Here is a 22,442-nt window from a genome sequence, read left to right as displayed (position 1 = left end):
AGTACCCTGATGCTCGGCAGGGCCCTGGGGGCAATTGCAACTGCCATTTTAATTTCCAGCAATGCTTTTGAATGACAGTGTGATGGGCACATTGCAGGAAGCTGACATAGCAGAGCTTTCCAGGCCCAGACACCTGGTGCTCAGAGTGCTGCAGCTGCCTGCCAATTACTACTACTACTACTACTACTACTACTACTACTACTATCATTATTTCAATTCGAGGATCCAAGGGCAGCAAACATATCAATAAAATGGAAGAGGGCAGGATTCCCAAGGGCATGCTCTACAGGGCTTCCAGCACCAGGCCTGTTGGCCAACACTGGATTACAAAAATGTCTGCAAATGTGTCCTGAATCCCCAGCCTACCTGGTGACAGTTCCCACTGGCGTATACAGTATGTCAAGTCCAAAGTTCAGCTGTCAGGATACACAGTCCAGGAGTCAATCCATGTAAGCAAAGTCCAAGAAAAACAGTCCAGGGTCAATCAAAGCAAGCCAAGTCCAAAGTCCAGCAGTCAGGAACACAATCTGGAGTCAAACCTGAACTACAGTCCCATAGAAGCCCTGGAGCATCCAAGCTGAGCAGACCCGGCACCTCAGCTCTGCTGCCCTTTTATACTTTTATACTCCCAGTACATTTCCGAGCACAATTCAAAATGTTGGTGCTGACCTTTAAAGCCCTAAACGGCCTTGGTCCAGTATATCTGAAGGAGCGTCTCCACCCCCATCGTTCTACCTGGACACTGAGGTCCAGCGCCGAGGGCCTTCTGGTGGTTCCCTCACTGCAAGAAGCCATGTTACAGGGAACCAGGCAGAGGGCCTTCTCAGTAGTGGCACCCGCCCTACGGAACGCCCTCCCACCAGACTTTTAGAAGATATCTGAAGGCAGCCCAGTTTAAGGACGCTTTTAATGTTTGATGCATTACTATATTTTAATATTTTGTTGGAAGCCGCGCAGAGTGGCAGGGGAAGCCCAGCCAGATGGGCGGGGTATATATTATTATTATTATTATTATTATTATTATTATTATTATTATTATTATTATTATTATACTTTGCATGTTGATTGCAGCTTCTGGGCTCAACGAGGCACGTGACCCTCACCTGTCGCAAGCCTACTCCATTCCCATCCCCTCACATATTTTCTGCAACCCCAACCTCTTCTTTCACATCTCCAGTTTGCCCTGGTGGGTCGCAGTCCCAGCTGCACCCCTCGCCAGGATCCTCTTTCTCTTCCCCGTTATCCTGCCATTTCATGACAAAACATGACATGAAGGCTGGCAATGTCAGCCCTGCCATGTGGGAGTTCCTTGCAGGCAACCTCAGTGCCTGGAGACAAATAGCCAAGTTATGTATCCATAACAGTGACCAGAGGAGGAATGACCTCTGGGAGGAACGCAGAGAGAAGAAACACCATGGCGCATCTGCAGCAGCACAACCCCAGCTGCAACGAAATATGTCCCACAAGTCGCTGTGCCTCAATGGTCAGAGCCTGTGTGCTTCTGAATGCCAGTTGCTGGAACTTGCAGGAGCAGAGAGAACTCTTGCATTTGGGTCCTACTCACAAGCGTCTCCTAGGCATCTGGGACAGGATGTTGGGTGAGATGGGCCATTGGCTTGATCCGTCAAGACTCTTTGTATGCTTTTTATGTTAGATAATGATTTTGGAATTGCCAGGTGAGCCCCCAGGAAGGCACAGCATGCATAGCTTTGCCAGAGGCCATGTCATGAGTGACGCTGGCTGTAATCTGGATACACAGACAACCTCCGACAGAAGCAAAAGCAGAGCTGGGCACTCCATGAACCACAAGGTGCAAGATTGTGCCCCAAAAGGGATGCATATTTGATTAAACCACAGTCAGGCATCTCTTAGAGCAAGGCAGTAACTCCAGAACAAGCAGCTAATGCCTAGGGGGCTTCTGTACAGGTGTTTATTGTGCATCAGTGTGTTTTAGACATGCATATTTTTTGTGGTGTTCACACATCATTAGCATCATAGAGCCAGCCCACATTTCCCCCTCATTTAATGCAGATACACCCTTTCTGGGTGAAATCCAATACATAAAAACCCCAAAAAACCCTTGTTGCCAGAGGCCCCTTTGCTTACTAGTTCTTTATCCAGAAGCCCTCATAGTATAAAAGCACTGAAAGGAAGAGTCCTCACTATAAATATGTTCCACTTTTCCCACTAGGGGGCAAACTCTGCACATTTTGTTTTCAGGAGGAATGAATGATCAGGTTGGAACAAGGAGTCTTTGCGACCAAAACTCTGCCTTAGGGAAAGCGTGGTTTTGTACCCTCTCATACTGTCTTCTCTGCTGAAATTGTTTCACACAGTGATGACAGGCTGCTGTTATTTTAAGGACTTTTTAGGGGATTGAGAATATTAAAGTGAACATGGAATACCTCTCCTGTAAGGAAGTTCTGCAATTTTATTTTATTTTTTGAGCTACCTTCACCTGGTTTAGCCAGCCAGACAAGGCTGTTCCTGGGATGTGGCCAAAGCATAGCTGTCAACCTTCCCCCTTTTTTGCGGGAAATTCCCTTATTCCAGCGCCATTTCCCGCTGCTTCCCGCTGCTATCCCGGATTGTTAGATATCCCATAGACTGTCCCTGGGACAGGTGAGGCTGCTGATCCCTTATTTTTGAGGCTCCCCGAGACAGGTGAGGCTGCTGATCCCTTATTTTCAAGGCTGCTGATCCCTTATTTTCAAATCTGAAAGTTGACAGCTATGGGCCAAATTGGCATGCTGGCAGCATCTAGGAGCCACAGATGAGAACTGAGTGCAGGGTGGGGACCAAAGGTGGACAAACTATCCCAGAAGGAGCACGACGTGCCCCCCCACCAGAGGTCCTCCCCTAACACCCCATACATCACCAAGAAACAGCTCCTTTGCAAAGCACACACTTTATGTGCAGAGAAAGTCCTGAGTTCAAGTCCTGCCCTATCCCACTGCTAAGATTACCGGTAAGGTGGTCATCCATCCTACTTTGCAAAGGACAGTCCTCTATTTGAAGGAGTCCACTGTTTGAAAGGCTGTCTGGTCCGAGTCTAATTTAAAGATAAAGAACCATAAGAAGGGATAGAGGGGGGAGGGGGGTTGAAGTTGCCCAGCTACAGCCAGCACCTGGAGGGCAGACTGAGCAGATCACCTGGTCACTGTTTCCCTCTCTACGGTGAGATGTCTTGCAGAGTAATCATTTCTGATGGTGCATCTGTACGTATATATATCGGCACAGGCAAAGTTCATGCAGATTTCTTGGTGATGCAGTCCTCCTTTGGGGCCACGGTAGAATAGCCACCTCCATCAGAGGCTCTGGCCAACTGCAACACGGCCGCAGCTCAGCACCAACCAGTGCCATATGTACATATAAAACAACTAAAGCAAGGGAGAGCTGCCGAACATGGATTCATCATCAACAATACCCTCCCCTTTCCCCCATCCAAACACATCCCGCTTAGAAAGCACCCTTTTCATTCCCTTCTGTTTCTGGCTTTGGCCAGATCTCCCGGGCCCTGTTCTGCCGCAACCTCCCTGCCTTCGAAAACGAGGCTTCCTTGTTTTCCCTTAAACCTCTTCATTGATGCAAAAGGCCCTTTTCTCTTTGTGTAAACACCCCGCAGATACGCCGAGACGGGTTGTGTGCCTGGCTCTATTTAAAACCCTGATTTACGGGTGTATTTACTGCTCCAAAAGATTTTATGCATTCAGACAGAATGAGCCTTGTGCTGCGCAGATGCAGGCTTACCACCTGCTTCCAGCCCAGCAGCCAGCCAGCCAGCTAGCCAGCCTCTGGGATTTAACCCTACGCTGCCTGGCACAAAAAGTCTGGCAGTATGAACCAGTTGAGGTGCTTACTCTGGAGCCACAAGGAAGCTGGAGAAAGAGACTCGCAGTGAACTTGATTTACCTGACAAGACTAAATAAATGGCTCTATTGTATATCCATGCCCTGCATGAAGATACTACAAATACAGTGTTGTACTAGCCTCCTGGTATACCTGTGGTGCTAGGTTTATTAAGAGTTTTCTGTTGCATTTTCTTTTCCCTTTAACTTTGACCCTTTCCGTTCCTCTCTCTCATATTCTGCGTATGCATTCATTTCCGATTATGACTTTCCCCCCTTTTCTGTATAATTTCGACTGTACACAACTGTACAACAACCCTGTGAGGTAGGTTAGGCTGAGAGGCAGTGATGGGCCCAAGGTCATAGAATCATAGAATCATAGAGTTGGAAGAGACCACAAGGGCCATCGAGTCCAACCCCCTGCCAAGCAGGAAACACCATCAGAGCACTCCTGATATATGGTTGTCAAGCCTCTGCTTAAAGACCTCCAAAGTAGGAGACTCCACCACACTCCTTGGCAGCAAATTCCACTGTCGAACAGCTCTTACTGTCAGGAAGTTCTTCCTAATGTTTAGGTGGAATCTTCTTTCTTGTAGTTTGGATCCATTGCTCCGTGTCCGCTTCTCTGGAGCAGCAGAAAACAACCTTTCTCCCTCCTCTATGTGACATCCTTTTATATATTTGAACATGGCTATCATATCACCCCTATATCATATCATATCATCCAGTGGGCTTCTTGGCTGAGTGGTGTTTTAAACCCTGGTCTGACACTAACCAGTACAGTGGTACCTTGGGTTACAGACGCTTCAGGTTACAGACTCCACTAACCCAAAAATAGTACCTCAGGTTAAGAACTTTGCTACAGGATGAGAACAGAAATCGCACGGTGGCGGCGCGGCGGCAGTGGGAGGCCACATTAGCTAAAGTGGTGCTTCAGGTTAAGAACAGTTTCAGGTTAAGAACGGACCTCCAGAATGAATTAAGTTCTTAACCCGAGGTACCACTGTACACCACAGTGTAGTGAGAGAGAAACAACCTTTTTTTCTAACCACTTTCTGCACACTGTTTACAATGTTATAAAAAGGTAAAGGTAAAGGGACCCCTGACCATTAGGTCCAGTCGTGGCCGACTCTGGGGTTGCGGCGCTCATCTCGCTTTATTGGCCAAGGAAGCTGGCATACAGCTTCCGGGTCATGTGGCCAGCATGACTAAGCCGCTTCTGGCAAACCAGAGCAGCGCACGGAAACACCGTTTACCTTCCTGTCAGAGCAGTACCTATTTATCTACTTGCACTTTGATGTGCTTTTGAACTGCTAGGTGGGCAGGAGCTGGGACTGAGCAATCGGAGCTCACCCTGTCGCGGGGATTCAAACAGCTGACCTTCTGATCGGCAAGCCCTAGACTCAGTGGTTTAACCCACAGCGCCACCCGCGTCCCTTTACAATGCTATACCTCCTGCTAATTGTCTTTTCTCTAAACTGGTGTTTCTCAGACAGAGGGCTGGGACCCACCAGTGGGCCTTGGGTCAGTTTTAAGTGGGCCTCAGGGCCACAGCCGGATTGGTGCCACCTGATCCGTCTGCTCTGCTCCCTGTCCAGCCCATAGTCTTTTGGTTTGACTGATGTGAACACCGTCAACTAAATTGGTGGCCAGGAGAGAGGAGGAGAGAAGGAAGGTTCCCTTCTTTGGAGAGAAAAGGCCCAAAGAAAGTGCTGAAGGAAATTGCAAAGTTAGATAAAAGGTTCATATTTCTCAAAATGGGTATAAGAAAGAAAGGGAAAAGAGGAAAGTAGTCATAAGAGGAAGGGGTGGATGTTAGAAGAGGTGGGCATGTGGGGAGGAAAGAGAAAACGGAAAAGGACCTTTCTGACTTGTATTAGAAAATTCTGCCTAAAATGGGGAGGCTGAGTCACAATGCCTCCAGAGCAAATGTCTGTGTTTATCTTGAGGAAAGCTGAGCTATGGAACTCCTTGCCACAAGGAAAATGCTGTGGCAAAGAATATCGCAATTTCCATAAATGGATTAGATATCAGTAGGGCATGAGGTCAATACCGTGGTACCTCAGGTTAAGAACTTAATTCGTTCCAGAGGTCCGTTCTTAACCTGAAACTGTTCTTAACCTGAAGCACCATTTTAGCTAATGGGGCCTCCTGCTGCCACTGCACCACTGCCGCACGATTTGTGTTCTCATCCTGAAGCAAAGTTCTTAACCTGAGGTACTATTTCTGGTTTAGCAGAGTCTGTAACCGGAAGCGTTTGTAACCTGAAGCGTATGTAACCTGAGGTACCACTGTAATTGCTAGCTGATCATGCCAAACTCTGGCTTTATCTGACTTCATTTTGTAACTCGCTTTGCCCTGGCAGCCTATTTTGTGATTGGTGGGTCTTGGTAACTGCCAACCACTTCAAGTGGGGGGCCGGGGGTCAAAAGTTTGAACACTCCTGCTGTAAACAAAAGAAGCCCCAGATTCAAAGATGGTGGTGTAATGGATTTATAAAATTATTCATTGTGTGGAGAAAGTGGTTAGGCATAGGTTTTTCTCCCTTTCTCTTTTTACCAAAATATAATGTATATTGCATATATCTTGAAGTTATTTTCTGCAGGTTTATTGCATACAGTAAATATCCTACCGACCAACAATAATCTTCCTCTCTCAAGAATGCTAGGCTTGGGGCTATTGTTAAAAATAAATAATAAATAAGTGCTTATTTCGTACAATTGCATCCATATGGCTCCTTACTGTCCAACATTTTACACAGCCTGTTGAAAAATAGGGTGCAATGAGGAAAGGGATGTTATGTTTATGGGCAGCTGATGAAGAAGGCTATTGTCCATGCAGTCTGTATATGTTTTGGACTTCATCTGCTGTTGGGTGGGGTGATGGCAATTGTAGTATGAAACATCAACAGAGTCCCAAGTGGAGGAAGGCTGGCTTACGCCATAATAAACATGCTAGTATTGGGGATGCAACAAGACTTTTGTTGGTTTTGCAACAATAGACCAATGCAGCCACCTCTCTGTATTTTGGAATCCCTAGTTCACCACAGACATTTCTCTTATCTCAGAAGCATTGGAGCGTAGAAAGCTGCCATTGGTCCATCTAGCTCAGTAAGGTCTACTCTGATTGGCAGACACCTGGGACATTCTGCATGCAAAACAGATGCTCTACCACCGAACTATGGCCCCTCCCCCATTTCATTTTGATAGAGAAATGAAGCATCTCTGAAAAGTAGTTTGCTTATCTCAAGGTATCCATAATGCCATAGGTGGTTTAAGAGAAAATTATACGAAAATGATATATCGCTGGTATCGTAACACCAGGTAAACTGGCAAAAATGTATAAATCTAAATCAAACAAGTGTTGGGAATGTGCAAACAGAAAGAAGGTTCTTTTTATCATATGTGGTGGTCTTGTAGTAAGGTTAAAACTTACTGGGAAATGATATATAATGAATTGAAAAGGATGTTTAAAATAACCTTTGTAAAAAACAACAACCCAGAAGCTTTTCTTTTGGGAATTATATTTTTTTTTAATAAAATTTTTATTGGGTTTTCACATTTTTTATAGACAAACAAACAGAAAAACAAACAGACAAAAAAGACACAAAAACAAGAAAGATATAAAGTTTCAAAAAAACCACTTATTTTCATAACCCTGGTCCCTGACTTCCCCCACCCCCTCCCTTGCATCCCTATTCCCAGAGTTGTATCAGCAAATTGTCGTTTCTCAACATCCTAACCTTCTCAATAATAGCCCTTTTAAAAAGAAAAACAGTTGTTCTAAGTTGGACCTCAGTTCCCTTCCATCGATTTCCCATTTTGTCTTTAATATCAGTCCTATTGATTAATTTCCATTGTCCTGAGTGTTGTTAAAATTACATCTTTCCCTCCCTCCCATCCCCGGTTTGCGTCCCTTCCCGATACATGTCCACAATGTCAGTTCTTAGCCTGGGTCCCACACGTCCGAGGCTCTCAAGTCTATCACAGTCCCTCTCCGCCGGTCTTGTTGGTAATCCTTTGTGTCAGTCATCAAATCTCGAAAGAGTTCTATCACAATCCATCCATAGTCTCTTAAGTACAGCTGCTGAAGAATTTCCACAAGGCATGGATCTTTCAAATCATAGTCAGAGTCAGAGTCAATGTGGAGGCCCCAATTATATTTCTTTATTTTAAATTCTTGCATTCCATAAGCTTCCAGGGCCTCCACTTTCGTCTTTTGCATCTTTCGTAGATTTGTAGTAGATTCAATCCAATAGTCTCCTTGCTTGTATTCCGCAGATGTCAGATTCTGGTTAGCATTTCCCAGCTTTACTTTCTCTTTCTCTTGTTTTGTCTCCTTTTCTTTGATTATCATTTCAAGTTCAGCTGTGGGTTCTTTCTCATTCCAGTCCTCCTTGCAATCAGCAGAACTACTTGTTTCAGTAGTCAAGGTCATCATATGTTTACTCATTTCCGAAATATGCTCTTGTAAGGTTCCCACCAGATAGAACATCCTTTCGATTTGCTCCAGTATCTTTCCATCCACAGCCATTGTAATTCCACAGAGTTCCCCCTAGAGGGAATCTGATTACTTAACGTTGTTTTCTCCAACAGTCCTCTTTCTTATTTTTATTACTTTGTTTCCAACAATTTAAGTTCAATTATAACACCTTTTATTCCAGAGGGGTCTTATGTAGCAATTTTTTTTCCTGTAGACTGTCTATTTGACAGCTTTGACAGCTGTCAAATTCTGTGCTTACAGGCTTCAAAATAGGACGCTCCCGGGCCCAGGGGGGGGGGGGGAGGGTTGTTTACAGCAAAAGAAGAAACCTCCAAAACCTCACTCTCCTGCACAAAATTGCTTTTTTTGCCCAATCTTGGAAGTTACAGTCCTTTTAAACTCACCCTTTGCAGGGTAGACTCTCCAGCTTAGTTCGTACGTCGTTGCTTTAGTTCGTCTGCAAGGGGGGGGGTGCGGACTTCCTTTTAGCACACCCCCCGATCGTCTCAAATTCAAACAGGAAAATCTTAAAGTCCGATTCCAATTTACTCACGGGTTGTTCTTTTCGGCCGAATTTCAAGGAAGGAAGTCAGCGCTCTCCGGTCATGGCTCGCGGCTTCGCTCAGCGGAGGTAGCGATGGACTCTCAGTGCCACGCCACCCCCCGTATCCCCTCCGCAGCCTTTAAAAAGGCTCTTCGCGAATCAGGGGGGGCGCTTAAGGCACCCACCGAGTCTTCAGTCCGCAGGCTTCCGCGCCTGCGGTTTTAAGGGTCTCCGTGTCGCCGGCACGGCAAAGACCCGTCCCCCGCTGAGCCGATTCCCTCCGGAGCTCGGAGGGAATCCGCCATTCCCAGATCGCGCCAACCCCGGAATTCTTTTGGGAATTATAGGGACAGAACTACCTAAAGTGTATAGAAATTTATTTATGTATGTGAATACAGCAGCAAGAATGTTGCTCGCCCCAAAATGGAAAGAAGCAGAACTCCCAGCAAAGGAAGAATGGGTACAAAAACTTATTGAATATGCAGAAATAGGGAAACCTACTGGAAGAATAACAAATCAAGATAACAAACTTTTAATAAAAAAAATGGAAATGGTTTATTGAATATTTTTAGATAAATTGCAAAGAGATAAAAACATTGGTGGGATTATTATAATAACCTGCAGTTTCATAAGAGTAGATAATTAAATGAGCAAATTAAATGAATTTGGATATGCAGAAGATAAATTTAAGGAACCGCAGAAAGAGGTGGAAGGAGGTCAAACCTTGAAATGTTAAAATGATTGTAAAATTAATAAAATGTATACATTTGAGAAGTATAAATAAAAATGTAAAAACAAACAAACATAATGCCATAGGTGGCAGTTTTCAGTTAGCAGTTTCCATCTTGAAGAACACAAGGAGGATTGAGACACTAGCAACAACCTGCCATTGTTCTCATGAGTGCTAGGATGTATTGCTTTAGAGTAGGCTTCTTCAAACTCGGCCCTTCAGATGTTTTGAGACTACAATTCCCACCATCCCTGACCATTGGTCCTGCTAGCTAGGGATCATGGGAGTTGTAGGCCAAAAACATCTGGAGGGCTGAGTTTGAGGAAGCCTGCTTTAGATTAACTTTTTAAACTTTGCCACCCATAGGTTATTTCCCCCCCAGCTGGAGTCAGTGCTTTTCAACTCACACATGCTCTACCACAGAACTCCTATTTTCCATCCATGGTGCAACCAACAGTCAACCATGTTTCCTAGGTGCAGACCCAGTTCACATATCTTCATTACACCCTGGTCATCCACCAGCTTCATATGGCATTGAACACCTTCTTGGTCACTCCATGAGCTCATCCAAAGGGTTTCTGAAACTGAATCTGGAACCTCAGCATCACCACTGACAAGCACCTTAAGACCACCTTAAGCGGTAAGTTTGTAAGTGCAAGGTCATATCTCTTTGACTAGGGGTCAGCAAACCTTTTCAGCAGGGGGCCAGTCCACTTTCCCTCAGACCTTGTGGGGGGCGCAGACTATATTTTGGGGAAATAAATAAAGAATTCCTATGCCCCACAAATTACCCAGAGATGCATTTTAAATAGAATGACACATTCTACTCATGTAAAAACACACTCATTCCCAGACCATCCAGGGGCCAGATTTAGAAGGCGATCTGGCCCCCAGGTCTTAGTTTGCCTATCCCTGTCTTTGACTGTGTATGTTTATAATCTTCTTAAGCAACTGAGCAATAGCGTGGAAGAATTCTGTAGGAACTTATATTGGGTCCTAGTTGGCTGGCGTCTTCTCAGTGATCTTGGCGACCTCTTATTAGCACACTTCTCATGTTATTATTACTATTTTGCAAAAACAGTGTGATACAAACCTGAACCTTGTGCAATTGAGGGTGGAGGCAGTCGGAACATAGGAAGCGGAACATCTGCAGAACCACAAACCCTGAATTCTGGGCATTACTCAATGAAACCGTTCATATGGGCTAAAATATTATAGCATTATGTCGGTCTGCAAAGATAGTCACCCAGTATCACAAAATGCCACATGAGAACTCGCTCTGTTATCCTTACCCTTTACAGGAAATGCAGAAAGGGTTAAGATTTAGGCCTCACTTGTGGGCTTGCTGTCCATTTTCTTGCTGGTTATTAGATTCTTCACGGCTATTAGGTTTGTTTGAATAAGTTCTTTGTGCAATAGAGTTTTCCCACGTCCTTTCACTTGCTGGTTAGTCGCGTGTCCTAAGTCAGAGAGGAGCCATTGCCATGAATTCTTAAAGGAGATCCCGCCCGCCCCCTGCCTGCCTCCAGAGCCAGACATCTGCCTTGGAGGGAATTCACTAACATCTGCCATACTTACTTCCCCCTTCTATTTTCAAGTCTCCTTTTCTTTCCCTCTTTAAAAAAAAATAGTGCAGGAACAGATGTTTCAAGTTGTTTTCTTTTTAAATAGTGTGAAATGTAGACAAATACTAGAGAAGAGGAGGGGTCTAGTAAAAGCAGAGAGATGGACCCCGTAGCTTTGGGAAAACCCAGAAAGAAAAGTATGGCTTTGTCTGTCTGGGGAAATGTACCTTTTCACTGAAATCTGGCACTGAGCAATGTAAGAAAAATAAGAAAGCCCATCACAAAAGTGCCTCCTTGAGTAATGCACTTATGCAAATGAGGCATTTGCATTTGTGTGCATATTTCCCATTCAGTCAACAAGCACAGATGTCATACTTTGCCGGAATGAAAAGTTATTTTGGACTCTTCCAAGTTTCTACAGTATCCATGAAGGAAAACAGGGAAAAAGGAATTGTCTCCGGATAACACCGGTCCAATGCTGTTCTTGACACTCTCGGATGAATGAAGCCTTTTGTGAATGACCACACAGGAGAAGATAGGCCCTACCTCTGAAAACTCTTGCATGCTTCATAGATGACAATATCATATTGGATTATAAAAGTAAAAAAAGGAACAGTGCAGGTACCTAGAAGCTCCTGTAGCACAGGGGCAAAGAAGTCCTAACCCCTGATCATGTCCCTCTGCCTGGCTCTGCTTGTGGGAGGTCCCTACTGTGCCCACTGAAAATGAGGCAGCATCTCCACTGGAGGTGGCCAGAATAAACTCTGAAAATGGGGCAGGGAGGGAGTGAAGCCAGACTAGGTACCACAAATGGGCCTGATCTGGGCCTCTCTGTTGTGCCGGCCTAAAAGTGGCGCAGCAAAAACTGGGAAGTTTACTGCCTTTCCCCTTTTGCCCTAAATGGTGCAAGTTGCAGGGCTTTGAATGCAGCGGTGCCTCTTCTGTTCCACTCAGCCCAGTTGCTCCCAGCTGGCAGTTAGGATTGCACTCAGCCAGGAGTTAGGATTGCTCCCTTTTTGGTCAAGAGCCAAATTATTGGTTCCTCATTCATAGAAACATTGTGTTGTTTTTGCTTTATACTCCCCAAAATTCAAAGTGATCTACAGAAAAGGTTGACAATAAACAAGAAAACAGCATCAAATACTGAGGGTCTCTCATAATTCTTTAGTATGAAATAAATGGAAACTGAGGGGCAGTTCGTGTTGGCAACATTTTACTATATGCCATGGGTGCCTGTGATGTTTTGTTCTAATCTAGAGGTGTTCTTTTAAAAAAAAACACAACCTTTTTATTAGTTTTTATAAATACAAATTTAACTCAGCATCATTTACATACTGACTTCATAAGAATATTCAAATCTCATGACTTCCCCCCTCTCTTTCATGGATCCTTATACCCAATATTCTTCAATCTACATATCAATAAAATCTCTATTTTTTCTGCTTATCTAACTTTTCAATTGCTTCTTTTGCTTTAAAAGTTATTTTTAAAGTCCAACTAACGTTTTTATTTGCTTACAATGCTCTCTTAGGTATGTTATAAATTTTCCCCATTCTTTCTTAAAGTCCTTATCTTCTTGATTCCTTAATTCCGCCATTAGTTTTGCCATTTTGGCATAGTCCATCATTTTGGCTTGCCATTCTTTAGTCGGTATTGTTGTAGCCTTCCATTTTGGGGCTAATAACATCCGCAGTCGTTGTTGCATACATAAATAATCTTTTCTGTTACTCTAGAGTTTTTGACAAGCTGCAAACTCTATTTAAGGGTAGTTAAAATGAAGGTGCTTGCAATAAGCTATCTGTAGTAGTCAGTGACTGATTAACAGGTGGGAGAGCTGGGAGTGGGAATGTTTAGGATATCGACAACTGTAGCAATGGCTAACGCAGCATCACTGACTGCATAGGAGCAGTGGCGTAGCGTGGGTTGTCAGCACCAGGGGCAAGGCAAGTAATTTGCGCCCCCTAACCCATGGATTTGCGCCCCCAACCCGTGGATTTGCACCCCCTAACCCTAACCCCCAGATGTTGCGCCCGGTGCGGCCGGCCCCCCTGCACCCCCCACGCTACGCCACTGCATAGGAGTGTCATGCTGCGCTCTGGTCTCGCCCTGAATTGTGTGCCTTCTGTTGAAGACCCAGATCTCCCATAGCCAGGAGACCCTGGCGAACAGACAGAGGTCCTCAACTCCAGCACGGATTTGGATGATCCAGGAAGAGACCTCACCAGGCCTGTCTGCAAAGGTTTCCTTGGAAGGACTCTTAGGCTGGGACCGCAGCTCACCTGCAGCAGAAGGACCCCATTCTGAGTTAGAGTGGGAAGTCAAGCTGCCTCCCAGCCCCTTGGGCCACAGGACACTAGAAAGTCCGGATTCAGGTGGCCACTCGGTAAAGGAATGGGCATCTGAAAGCCTAAGGAAACAGCAACTTTGAAAGACCAAAATCTTGTTGAAAGGTGTTGTTTGTTTCAGGGAGGGGAACTGAAAAACTGAAGAGAATTAAAGAATAATGTCCCTCTCCTTTCATGTAAGTGCTCTCCTGAAGGCGTACCTATTCTCTTTTTATGCCTTGACACTGCCTGATATGGTAAGATCATCGTGATGATTTTACAGTGGAGTCAAGGAGCTAGGTAAACCAAGGAGCATCTTTTCCAGAGAGGAAACGTCAAGCTGCAATTCTTTGTATTTCCATGAATCTGACACCAAGCCCGGCAAATGCTGCGGGGATCTATGGGAATTCCCCACCCATTGTGCACAAGAGTTCTTGGCCTCTGCCCTGCCGTTGCCCTTTGGTTTGTCAGCCTTGTGATATGAAAAGGAGGGAGGGGAGAATAAGAAATGAGGTTAGATGCAGGAGCAGAATTCCAGAGAAGCAGTCTTGGGAACAGCCACAAAAGGCTGTCCACACAGAAACCCCTGGAGCTGCCACTATTTGTGAAAGGTGGAATAGCTGCTCTGTTTCCACATTCTCTACTGGACATATGCTTTGCTTCTACAAAGGGAAGGACATTTTCTGTGGTGGCACCTTAACTCTGGAATGTCCTTTCTAAGAAGGCACTCATTACAATCTATTTGGCACCAGCCGAAGGCCTTCTTCTTTTTCCAGACATTCTAGCTGGCAGATTATTTTTGGAATTGTTTTTATCATTCTGGGGTTTTTCTTTTGCCTAGTTCTGTTTTGTTGCCCCCTTTTATAAAAAAGAGTTGCATGTAGACGTCGTGCCGTCTAGCAAGTCAGTAGGAACTGCTGTTCTCCATAATGCTGCTACCTTACTATAGAACTGAGCATGAACCAAGAAGGTGAGACAAGGAAGGATGAGCACAATAAGGCTGGCATTTATTTGAAGCCTTCCCTTCAAAGCTAAGGTGTCCTGCTTTACAGAGGACAGTCTCCTATTTGAAAGGCTGCCCTTTCCAAGTACAGTGGTACCTTGATTCTCAAATGCCTTGGTACTCAAACAACTTGGAAACCAAACACTGCAAACCCGGAAATAAGTGTTTGCGAACTTTTTCCGGAAGCCGAACGTGCTCTGTTTTGAGTGTTATGCTTCCGATTTGAGTGCCACACTTCTCTTTTGAGTGTTACGCTGAGGACTGTCTGTTTTTGCTATTTCTTTTGTGTTTTTGTGGCTTTTTGTTTTGTTTTTGTGACTGTGTGGAACCCAGTTCAGCTACTGATAGATTGATTGTGTGACTGCAGTACATTGTTTATTGCTTTCATTTTATGGATCAATGGTCTTGTTAGATAGTGGAATTCATGTTAAATTGCTGTTTTAGGGGTTGTTTTGAAAAGTCTAGAACGGATTAATCCATTTTGCCTTACTTCCTATGGGAAAGCGCACCTTGGTTTTGGAACGCTTTGGTTTCGGAACGGACTTCTGGAACGGATTAAGTTTGAGAACCAAGGTACCACTGTACAGGTTAAAGATAAACAGCCTTAACAAGGCTAACGTTGTCCATTAATAGGCTGCTCCTGGACTGAAGACTGAGCAGTTCAATTTGTCAGTCTTCCCCACTATGGTGAGATATACTGCATTTCTGTTTAAACTGCAGTAATTCAAATTTCTTAATTTGAATCTCTGCACATAAATAAGCAAATAGTACAAAGTGTCTGCATTCCCCTCCCTCGTGCATTGCACAAACTTCCCACTCCTTCTCCATCACTGTAAGTACCTGTAGTCAATCATTCTCCTTTGAAGAATGTATCGTTATGTGATAAAGTGCATGCAAGGAGCCGTGCATGCAGTTAATATTTGGAGGAGCAGCCATCTGTTTTTCTACAGCTTTGAAGATATTACAGCCTTTTAGGTCTTGCGCTTTTACTATTGTATTTTATTTGTGCAATTAATTGCTTTGGTATTTTCTTTTTCTGCAAACTGCCCTGTGAATTTTTATTGAAGGGTAGTATAAAAATCCCTTCAATAAATAAAATGGCCATGCACTGAGACTTCTTTCCATATCTCATTCATTACTGACATCTCATGTGAGCTGGCCACCTCGCGGCTTGGGAAATCTGCAGCAGCATCAAATCAAAATGAAATAAAAATATAGGAAAGATTCTGTAGAAAAGATTCGGCTGTTAAAAAACACACCACCACCATAATTGTTCAATTGAATTGGGTGGAGCAGTTTTAAGAACAAGTGAAAACTTCTACAAAGCGTGTTCTCCTTCATGGAGAGCACGTGTTGCGGTGGGGGCTGCCAGGACACTCCAAAGTTGGGGGGCGGGCTAATTGATTGTTGGCCACTGATACGATTGGGGCTTCCCTTGTTGTTGGGAAGAAGTTAATGTTGCCATTTTTTGATTGACAGCCAGAAATAGTAAAACTCCTTGCACGAGGCTAGAGCTTCCTCTTTTCGCCCGTGCATCAGATTGCCCGTCCCTCCCTCCCTAGAATAGGGTTGTTCGCTTTGACCTTGCTATGCCTGTCATGGGGTCGTCTGCTTTGGAGCGGGGGCCTGGTAGGAATTTTGTCCATCTGGCTGATTGGCTGGGGCCATTTGGTTTTTGCCTACTGCGTAGCAAATCGTCACAACTTGTAAGGTTCGCGGTTAGGCATTGGTTTATGGTTTGGTTGGTTGAGGGGCATGGATTGGCTGTGCCTGCCCCTCTAATGCTGCTGCTGCAAGGGATTCCGTTAAAGGAATTGGGGGCTAACTATTGCTTGTCCACTCTGTCAAGGGGGCTCGGGCCATAGCAATGAGCTCCTGGTTGCACTTGGGGTGAGGGCAGGTTCCCTGCTCCGCGTAACCCCCAAGTGTATTCCCCCATTCTGACTTCCGCATCGTGCGGAATGTCAGACTGTCCCCCATGGTGGGGGCAGATAGTCGCAACCAATGCCTACGCAACCACTCACAAATTTGTATTTTAATAAAGTTGTGGCCAAAATTATGCCAAAAATCTTAAACAAAAACTTCTGTGTGATGTGTGAGTTATTGGGGTGGACCTGGGGACCTCGACACGCAAACAGCTATAAATGTTACCCATCTTCTGACACCCCCCACCACATCACATTTGGAATGATAGCAACTGGTGGGTGGAATTTAGATCAGGAAGTTGATACAGGGAAAAGAATTAGCTCCTTTCCCAGTACTGCTGTTCCCTCACACAGCTGGTTTTAAAACTTTTAAAAGCGCTTAGGAAGATCAGCTCTTCTGCACAACATGCTCTCTGGTCCTCACAGGGCTTTCTATGACTGCTGAGAGCTGAATGTGAGCAACAATAACATGAAATACCATTTTGGGACATGTGCGTTATAAAACCAAAAGAAGCACAATTAAAATATCTCTGTATCTATATATATTTTTAAAAGGGCAGATTAAAAACAATGCAAACAGATTAGAAGCAGCAGGCAACGAGAAGGAGACAAAAAGCAGCAGCAAAAGTCAACTCCCCTTGGTAGGTGAAAGGCCTGCCTGAACAAGAAGGGCTTTGCCAATGAAAAACCAGCAAAGAGGGGACTAGGCAGGTCTCCCTGGGGAGGGAGTTCCAAAATCCAGGTGCAGTGCCCTTTTGGAGTATTCCTTAACAATGATAAGATTGGTCAGTTTCGTATCATTTGTTCTTGTGAATGCAAATTCAGTGGCTTCCTCCGCACAAGTTCTGGAGATAGACAGCTGTGGCAGTGTCATGTTATCTGCACCTCTGTTGTCATCGGATAAAATGGAACTGCCACAGCTGCCTATCTCCAGGAAATAACCTGGGTACCAAACTTAAGTTTTGCCCAAGGATCAAAAGTCTACCAGTTATAGCACAAAGCAAGATATGTAGGCAACTCCTGAGAGATTACATTCCACAGTTCCTGTTTAGAAGACTGGGATCGGTGCCAGAAATAAGGCTGTGCGGGCAGTTCCCCAGCACAAGAGGCCGAGCCAAGGGGGCATAAAATTGAGAAGATCCATAATTGAGAAGATCCATTGCGGGAGCCAGATGTTGGTCTCACACAGGGCGCCGTATTACAAAAGATTACCAAAGTCTGCCCCAGTTGGGCACTTCTTAATGCAGACTATTTTGATGGGAAGATCAAGAGTGTGAGATGTAGGATTCGCAGACCCAAAAAAGTGGAACCTGTACACAAAAGACAACAAAACCACTATCCCCAATTGCCCAGGTGTAACTGGTTTTACCCTGTTGTAGCCACCCCTTCCATGGGAATCGGTGCCAATTGAGAGGGGCCACACAGCCTTCACGTAGTGCTCTCATTCTCTGCCGTCTCCTTAACAAAAGATTTCTGCCAAGCATAGCTTTGTAGAGGCTGGACATCTGTCGCTCTTTAGGAGCGGGATGTGTGTGCGTGTGTGTACGATTTGCCCATTGAAAAGTAGTGACCTGTCAGCCTTGATTGATGGTCACAAGCCTCTGGTCTCAACCCCTCCTGTGGGAAAAGAGGGCTAGCCAAGCAATGCCTTCATTCACATGCTAATACCAGACTATAAATGCAAGCAGAGCAGGGCAATCATGTAAGAGAAAGCCCCAGAAGGCAAGGGGAGCAGCCAGCTGCCAAAGGGCTTTCTCCCCTTTCTCCCCTAAGCCTTGGGGCAGGCGAAGTGGATTACAATGACTGCCACAACCCTGGCCAGCTGCGTGCAGAAGCTTTCCAACACCAAAGAGGAAAGGAAGGTATGTCACATTCCGTAAGTGGCTTGAGATAGAAGACGTCTTGAGGGTTTAAGGACACAGGATGGGTTGTATCCAACTAACAGCCATCGAAATGAATGGATGTAAGGTTAGGCATGCCCATTCATTTCAATGGCTCTACTCTGAGTAGGACTAACGTTGTGGGCCACCCTATGTGTTCGCATTCTAGTGGTTGCTGTTTCTGTGTTTCACTAGGAGGTAACTCCTAATTTAGCTCTCAAGCAACTAACCCACAGACAGTATCGAGAGATAAGCTAAGAGCTAGTTAGAAGAACACAGAGCAAAGGTAAAGTACAAAACACTTGGGAGTGTGCAGGCTCTGACTGTTATCTGTACACACATATTTAATATGGAGTTGTATATTTCAGTCCATACATGTGACCCAGGAGAAAAATATATCTAGTTTATATAAACGATATTTACTGCTCTTAATTTTGCTTTATATGCTTAGTTTTAATCACAAACTTTTTTTTTTTTAGAAAGTAGATTATTTGTGTGTAGAATTTAGTATATGCTGTTGTAGAAAAGAAAGCCGGCAGCACTGCAGGGATTTAATGTTCCACCTGACCTGATTTCCATCACAATCAGCAGCAAAAATACAACTGCAAGTGGTTGTCAAAAGAACTGTCTGACTGGGTGGGTTGTGGAATGAATTTTTTAATAAAAACCAAAATATATTAGATTATGGGAAACTTGTAAAAAGCTTTTATGGAGAGTTTTATAACAAAGCTCATGCTCCGGACATAATTGAAATCATAGTTTCCTGTTTCTTCCTTGGTAACTGGGTTGTTAGGCAAAACAAATTCAACAATCCTACGCACACTTACCCGGGAGTAGGGCTTACTTCTGAGTAAACACGTATAGGATTGAGTTGTCAGTTTTCCTTGTCAGACTTTATACAAAACTGAACTAGGTGGAAATCTGGTATATGGGTATTGTGTCAGGAGAGTGTTTGACAACCAAACTGGTAAAATACTGGCCACAGTAGTACCCATGAATTATTTGCTGCTATATGGAAAAGGCATCTGTTTTTAAGAACAAAAACATTGAAGCCCTATGTGCATTTGAACTGACAAGACCAGTAGCCAAAAGCAGGATCCAAGCTTTCCGTGTAGAAAAGGTACTCTTAACATTCTCCCTTTTATCACTGTAGTTAAGAAAACCTTTGATTGAAAGAAAACGAAGGGAGAGGATCAACAACTGCTTGGACCAGCTCAAGGAGACTGTTGTTGGGGCCTTTCGGCTTGATGTAAGTGTCGGTTTTTAGCGTGCCTCTGTGCCATCTTCCTTTTTGCTTTATTTTTTCAGCATTGTTCAAAAACAATTCTTTCTCACTAATAACCCACTTTGTTGCTGCACTTTTAAACAGCAATCTAAACTTGAAAAAGCAGATATCCTCGAAATGACGGTAAAGCATCTCCAGAATATCCAAAATAGCAAAGTTATGGGTAAGTGGATTTATGTACTTGTATGCTTTAACCCCTTCATGTTTATTCAAACCTCTGTAACTTCTGCAATGCTTTGAACATTGTTCCGTCCAATCTTGTTGTTCAAAAAGTAAAACAGAAAAGTCAGAAGACAGCACTTTTCCAGCCTGATGTTACTGATAAAACTTTATAAATTGTATAAAACAGTGACACGGAACAGTTTAAGCAGTGACCACTGGACTCCATGCTAAATAAAAAATACTAAGGCTGCAATCCTATGTATACTTACCTGGGCAAAAGTCCGATCAAACTCACTTCTGACTAGACATTATAGCACCGAAGGGGCCTTCTCAGACAATCTGCTTACTGTATTGTTTATTGAAGGCTGTCCACACCACTCAACATCTTCAAACAAAACCATAGAAGGATCCTATTTCCCAAACATTCATACTGCAGTCCTTGAATTGCAATTCACACCTTCTGGTGTCTCCAATGCCTCAGCAAGTCCACACTATAATGGTGTAAGCCTCTTAAAGAATGTGCTTTCACAAAGTACTTCTCAATATCCCATTTCTAGTTTAGTGTGTTAATGCAGTGCTGAGAGGGGGGACATTACTGACTGGAAGTGCCCATTTTCTTACATGATATCAGTACTTAAGATGGAGGGCTGTTAGCACTGTTCAGAGCCATACTATAAAGTATTGGTTGAAGTCCTTGCCTTTAACAGTGCATGTGCAAGGGACTCAACATGGCAGCAACAATAGTTTCACTTATGAAGTTGCTGTGACAGACACGTTGGGGCTACAACCAGGAATTCATGGCTTCTTGTACAGTTGCCTTGTGTAGTCTGGTGCCGGGACAACAGGTTGGAGTATCTCCTTGGATGTAAAGGCTTAACAGGTACTGATATGGCTCTTCTAACCCAAACTAACCCTTGGTGCCACCTCCACAGAAAGGCCTGTAAAGGTTTCTTGGGAGGCTGGGAGCATACACCTGGGTAATAATAGCCTTTCTGACTCCCACTTGGTGTAAGCTTGACAAAACATCCCCAGATATATTTTTTCATGTGTGAAGTCCAAAGCATTGAAGATAAAATAACCAGGGTACCAGAATGAGGTAATAGAATGTAAAGGTAATTCTATAGAGTTTCCAAGGGCTGTGCATGTTGCAGAGGTGGTCCCCACAGAGCAAAACTTTGCCTGAAGGTATTTTGCTCACATTTTCAGCTAAGTAGCTTAGCAGTAGCTAAATAGGTATTGCCCAGATGTTAACATAGACGGCAATCCTAACTCCACTTACCTGAGATTAAGTCATACTGAATTAAACTGGACTTACTTCTGAGTGGACATGGCTAGGATTGGTTAGCGGCTTGGTTTTTAACACATTATACTTCACTTTGTAAGCAAAGGTGATACTGTGAACCTCCGAGGGTTTGTAGACCATTCTTAGCAACCAAATATATCTTGGTGAACTAAGCACATGAAACAATAATGTTTGCACTTGCAAAGACTACTAAAGTGCTATGCTGAAGCAGGCTATCAGGCTAGATTGTTGTCAGTGACAAGAGAGTGTGTGTTATATGAAAAGAGGCGACTTTTCATTATATTGGGCAGGGGCGGACTTTGGTTATAAACTAGAGTCTTGACTCTTTAATAACAGGAAGCGTCTTCTGTTCTTGTTCAGCAGATTCCAAGATGGGGTTGGAAGCTCAGCAGAGGTACAGCACTGGGTATATCCAGTGTATGCACGAAGTCCACAATCTCCTCCTGACCTGCGAATGGATGGACAAGACCCTTGGGGCACGGCTACTGAACCACCTGCTGAAATCCTTGCCCAGATCTAGTGAGGAAACCTGCAAGGCAGACTTGAGTTCTACCACCCCTGGGAACAGCAAGGGGAATAGCACAGGGTCCAACCAATCTCAGGATCAGTTCCAGCCCACCGAAGACAAGCCAGGGTTGAAAAAGCCATTCCAGCCCCAAACACCCTCGCACTGTAATCAGCGCGAGTCGTCTCCTCCCGGTCAGATCCTGCAGTCTCATTTTGCACACAATGGCATTAACATGGGGTCGTTAGACATGTGGAGACCGTGGTAAAACTTGTCTTGGAGAAACCTTATTTCTAATCTTAGACCCTCTTTTATATGTATCTTATAGATATGCCTCTTTAAAACACTTTTTGGAGCAAGTCTGCTCCTGTAGGTGTACTAAAGACCAGGGTACTTCAAGCCGAAGTAAACCGCTGCGTAGCCTGCATTGTAGAAGGCTGCTATTTTATTGTATTTATTTAATGCATCTAAATTATTTTATAGAATCTTCTCTTGTGCTGTTTAGTGTATGTGACTTATATAATGTTCCTTTTCATATGCTATTAAAAGAATTAACAACTTATTAATAAAAATAGAAACCACAGCGAGATGCTGGTCTTGCGTTTATGCAGCTACTTTACTTAACTTTTCTTATGCAGCTACTGTTAAATAGGAGCATATTGAGCCAGACCATTGATCCATCGGATTGGCAGAAGCTCTCCAGGATTTCAGGCAAGGATTTCTGCAAGTCCTAACTGAAGGTGTCAGAGTTTGAACCCAGAACCTTCTGTGTCATGCAAAGCAGACACCACTGAGCTATTGCCTGTTCCAAAACTCAGGAATTTCTACTTATATTTCCCAGGATTACAGAAAGTAGAGGAAACTTGTCTTCATTGCTCCACTGCAA

General features: G+C 44.2%; 1 protein-coding gene across 2 annotated transcripts; it reads left to right on the top strand.

Moving 5' to 3' along the window:
* Positions 1-18,117: 18,117 nt before the first annotated feature.
* On the top strand, positions 18,118-22,117 carry LOC309532012 (transcription cofactor HES-6-like). Of its 2 annotated transcripts, none has more exons than XM_082221963.1 (4): positions 18,118-18,283; positions 19,455-19,550; positions 19,671-19,749; positions 21,415-22,117. In XM_082221963.1, exons 1-4 carry the CDS (start codon positions 18,221-18,223, stop codon positions 21,822-21,824), a joined length of 648 nt encoding a protein of 215 aa, XP_082078089.1. In that variant the 5' UTR covers positions 18,118-18,220; the 3' UTR covers positions 21,825-22,117. The 2 variants fall into 2 exon arrangements, with proteins under 2 accessions (XP_082078089.1, XP_082078088.1); XM_082221962.1 differs by having other exon boundaries at positions 21,412-22,117.
* The last annotated feature ends 325 nt before the right edge of the window (positions 22,118-22,442 follow it).

This window comes from Podarcis vaucheri (assembly GCF_965113315.1).
Source record: "Podarcis vaucheri genome assembly, chromosome: 5".
Taxonomy (NCBI): domain Eukaryota; kingdom Metazoa; phylum Chordata; class Lepidosauria; order Squamata; family Lacertidae; genus Podarcis; species Podarcis vaucheri.
The sequence above is the reverse complement of the archived record's forward strand: the minus strand, read 5'-3'. Positions and strand labels throughout refer to the sequence as shown.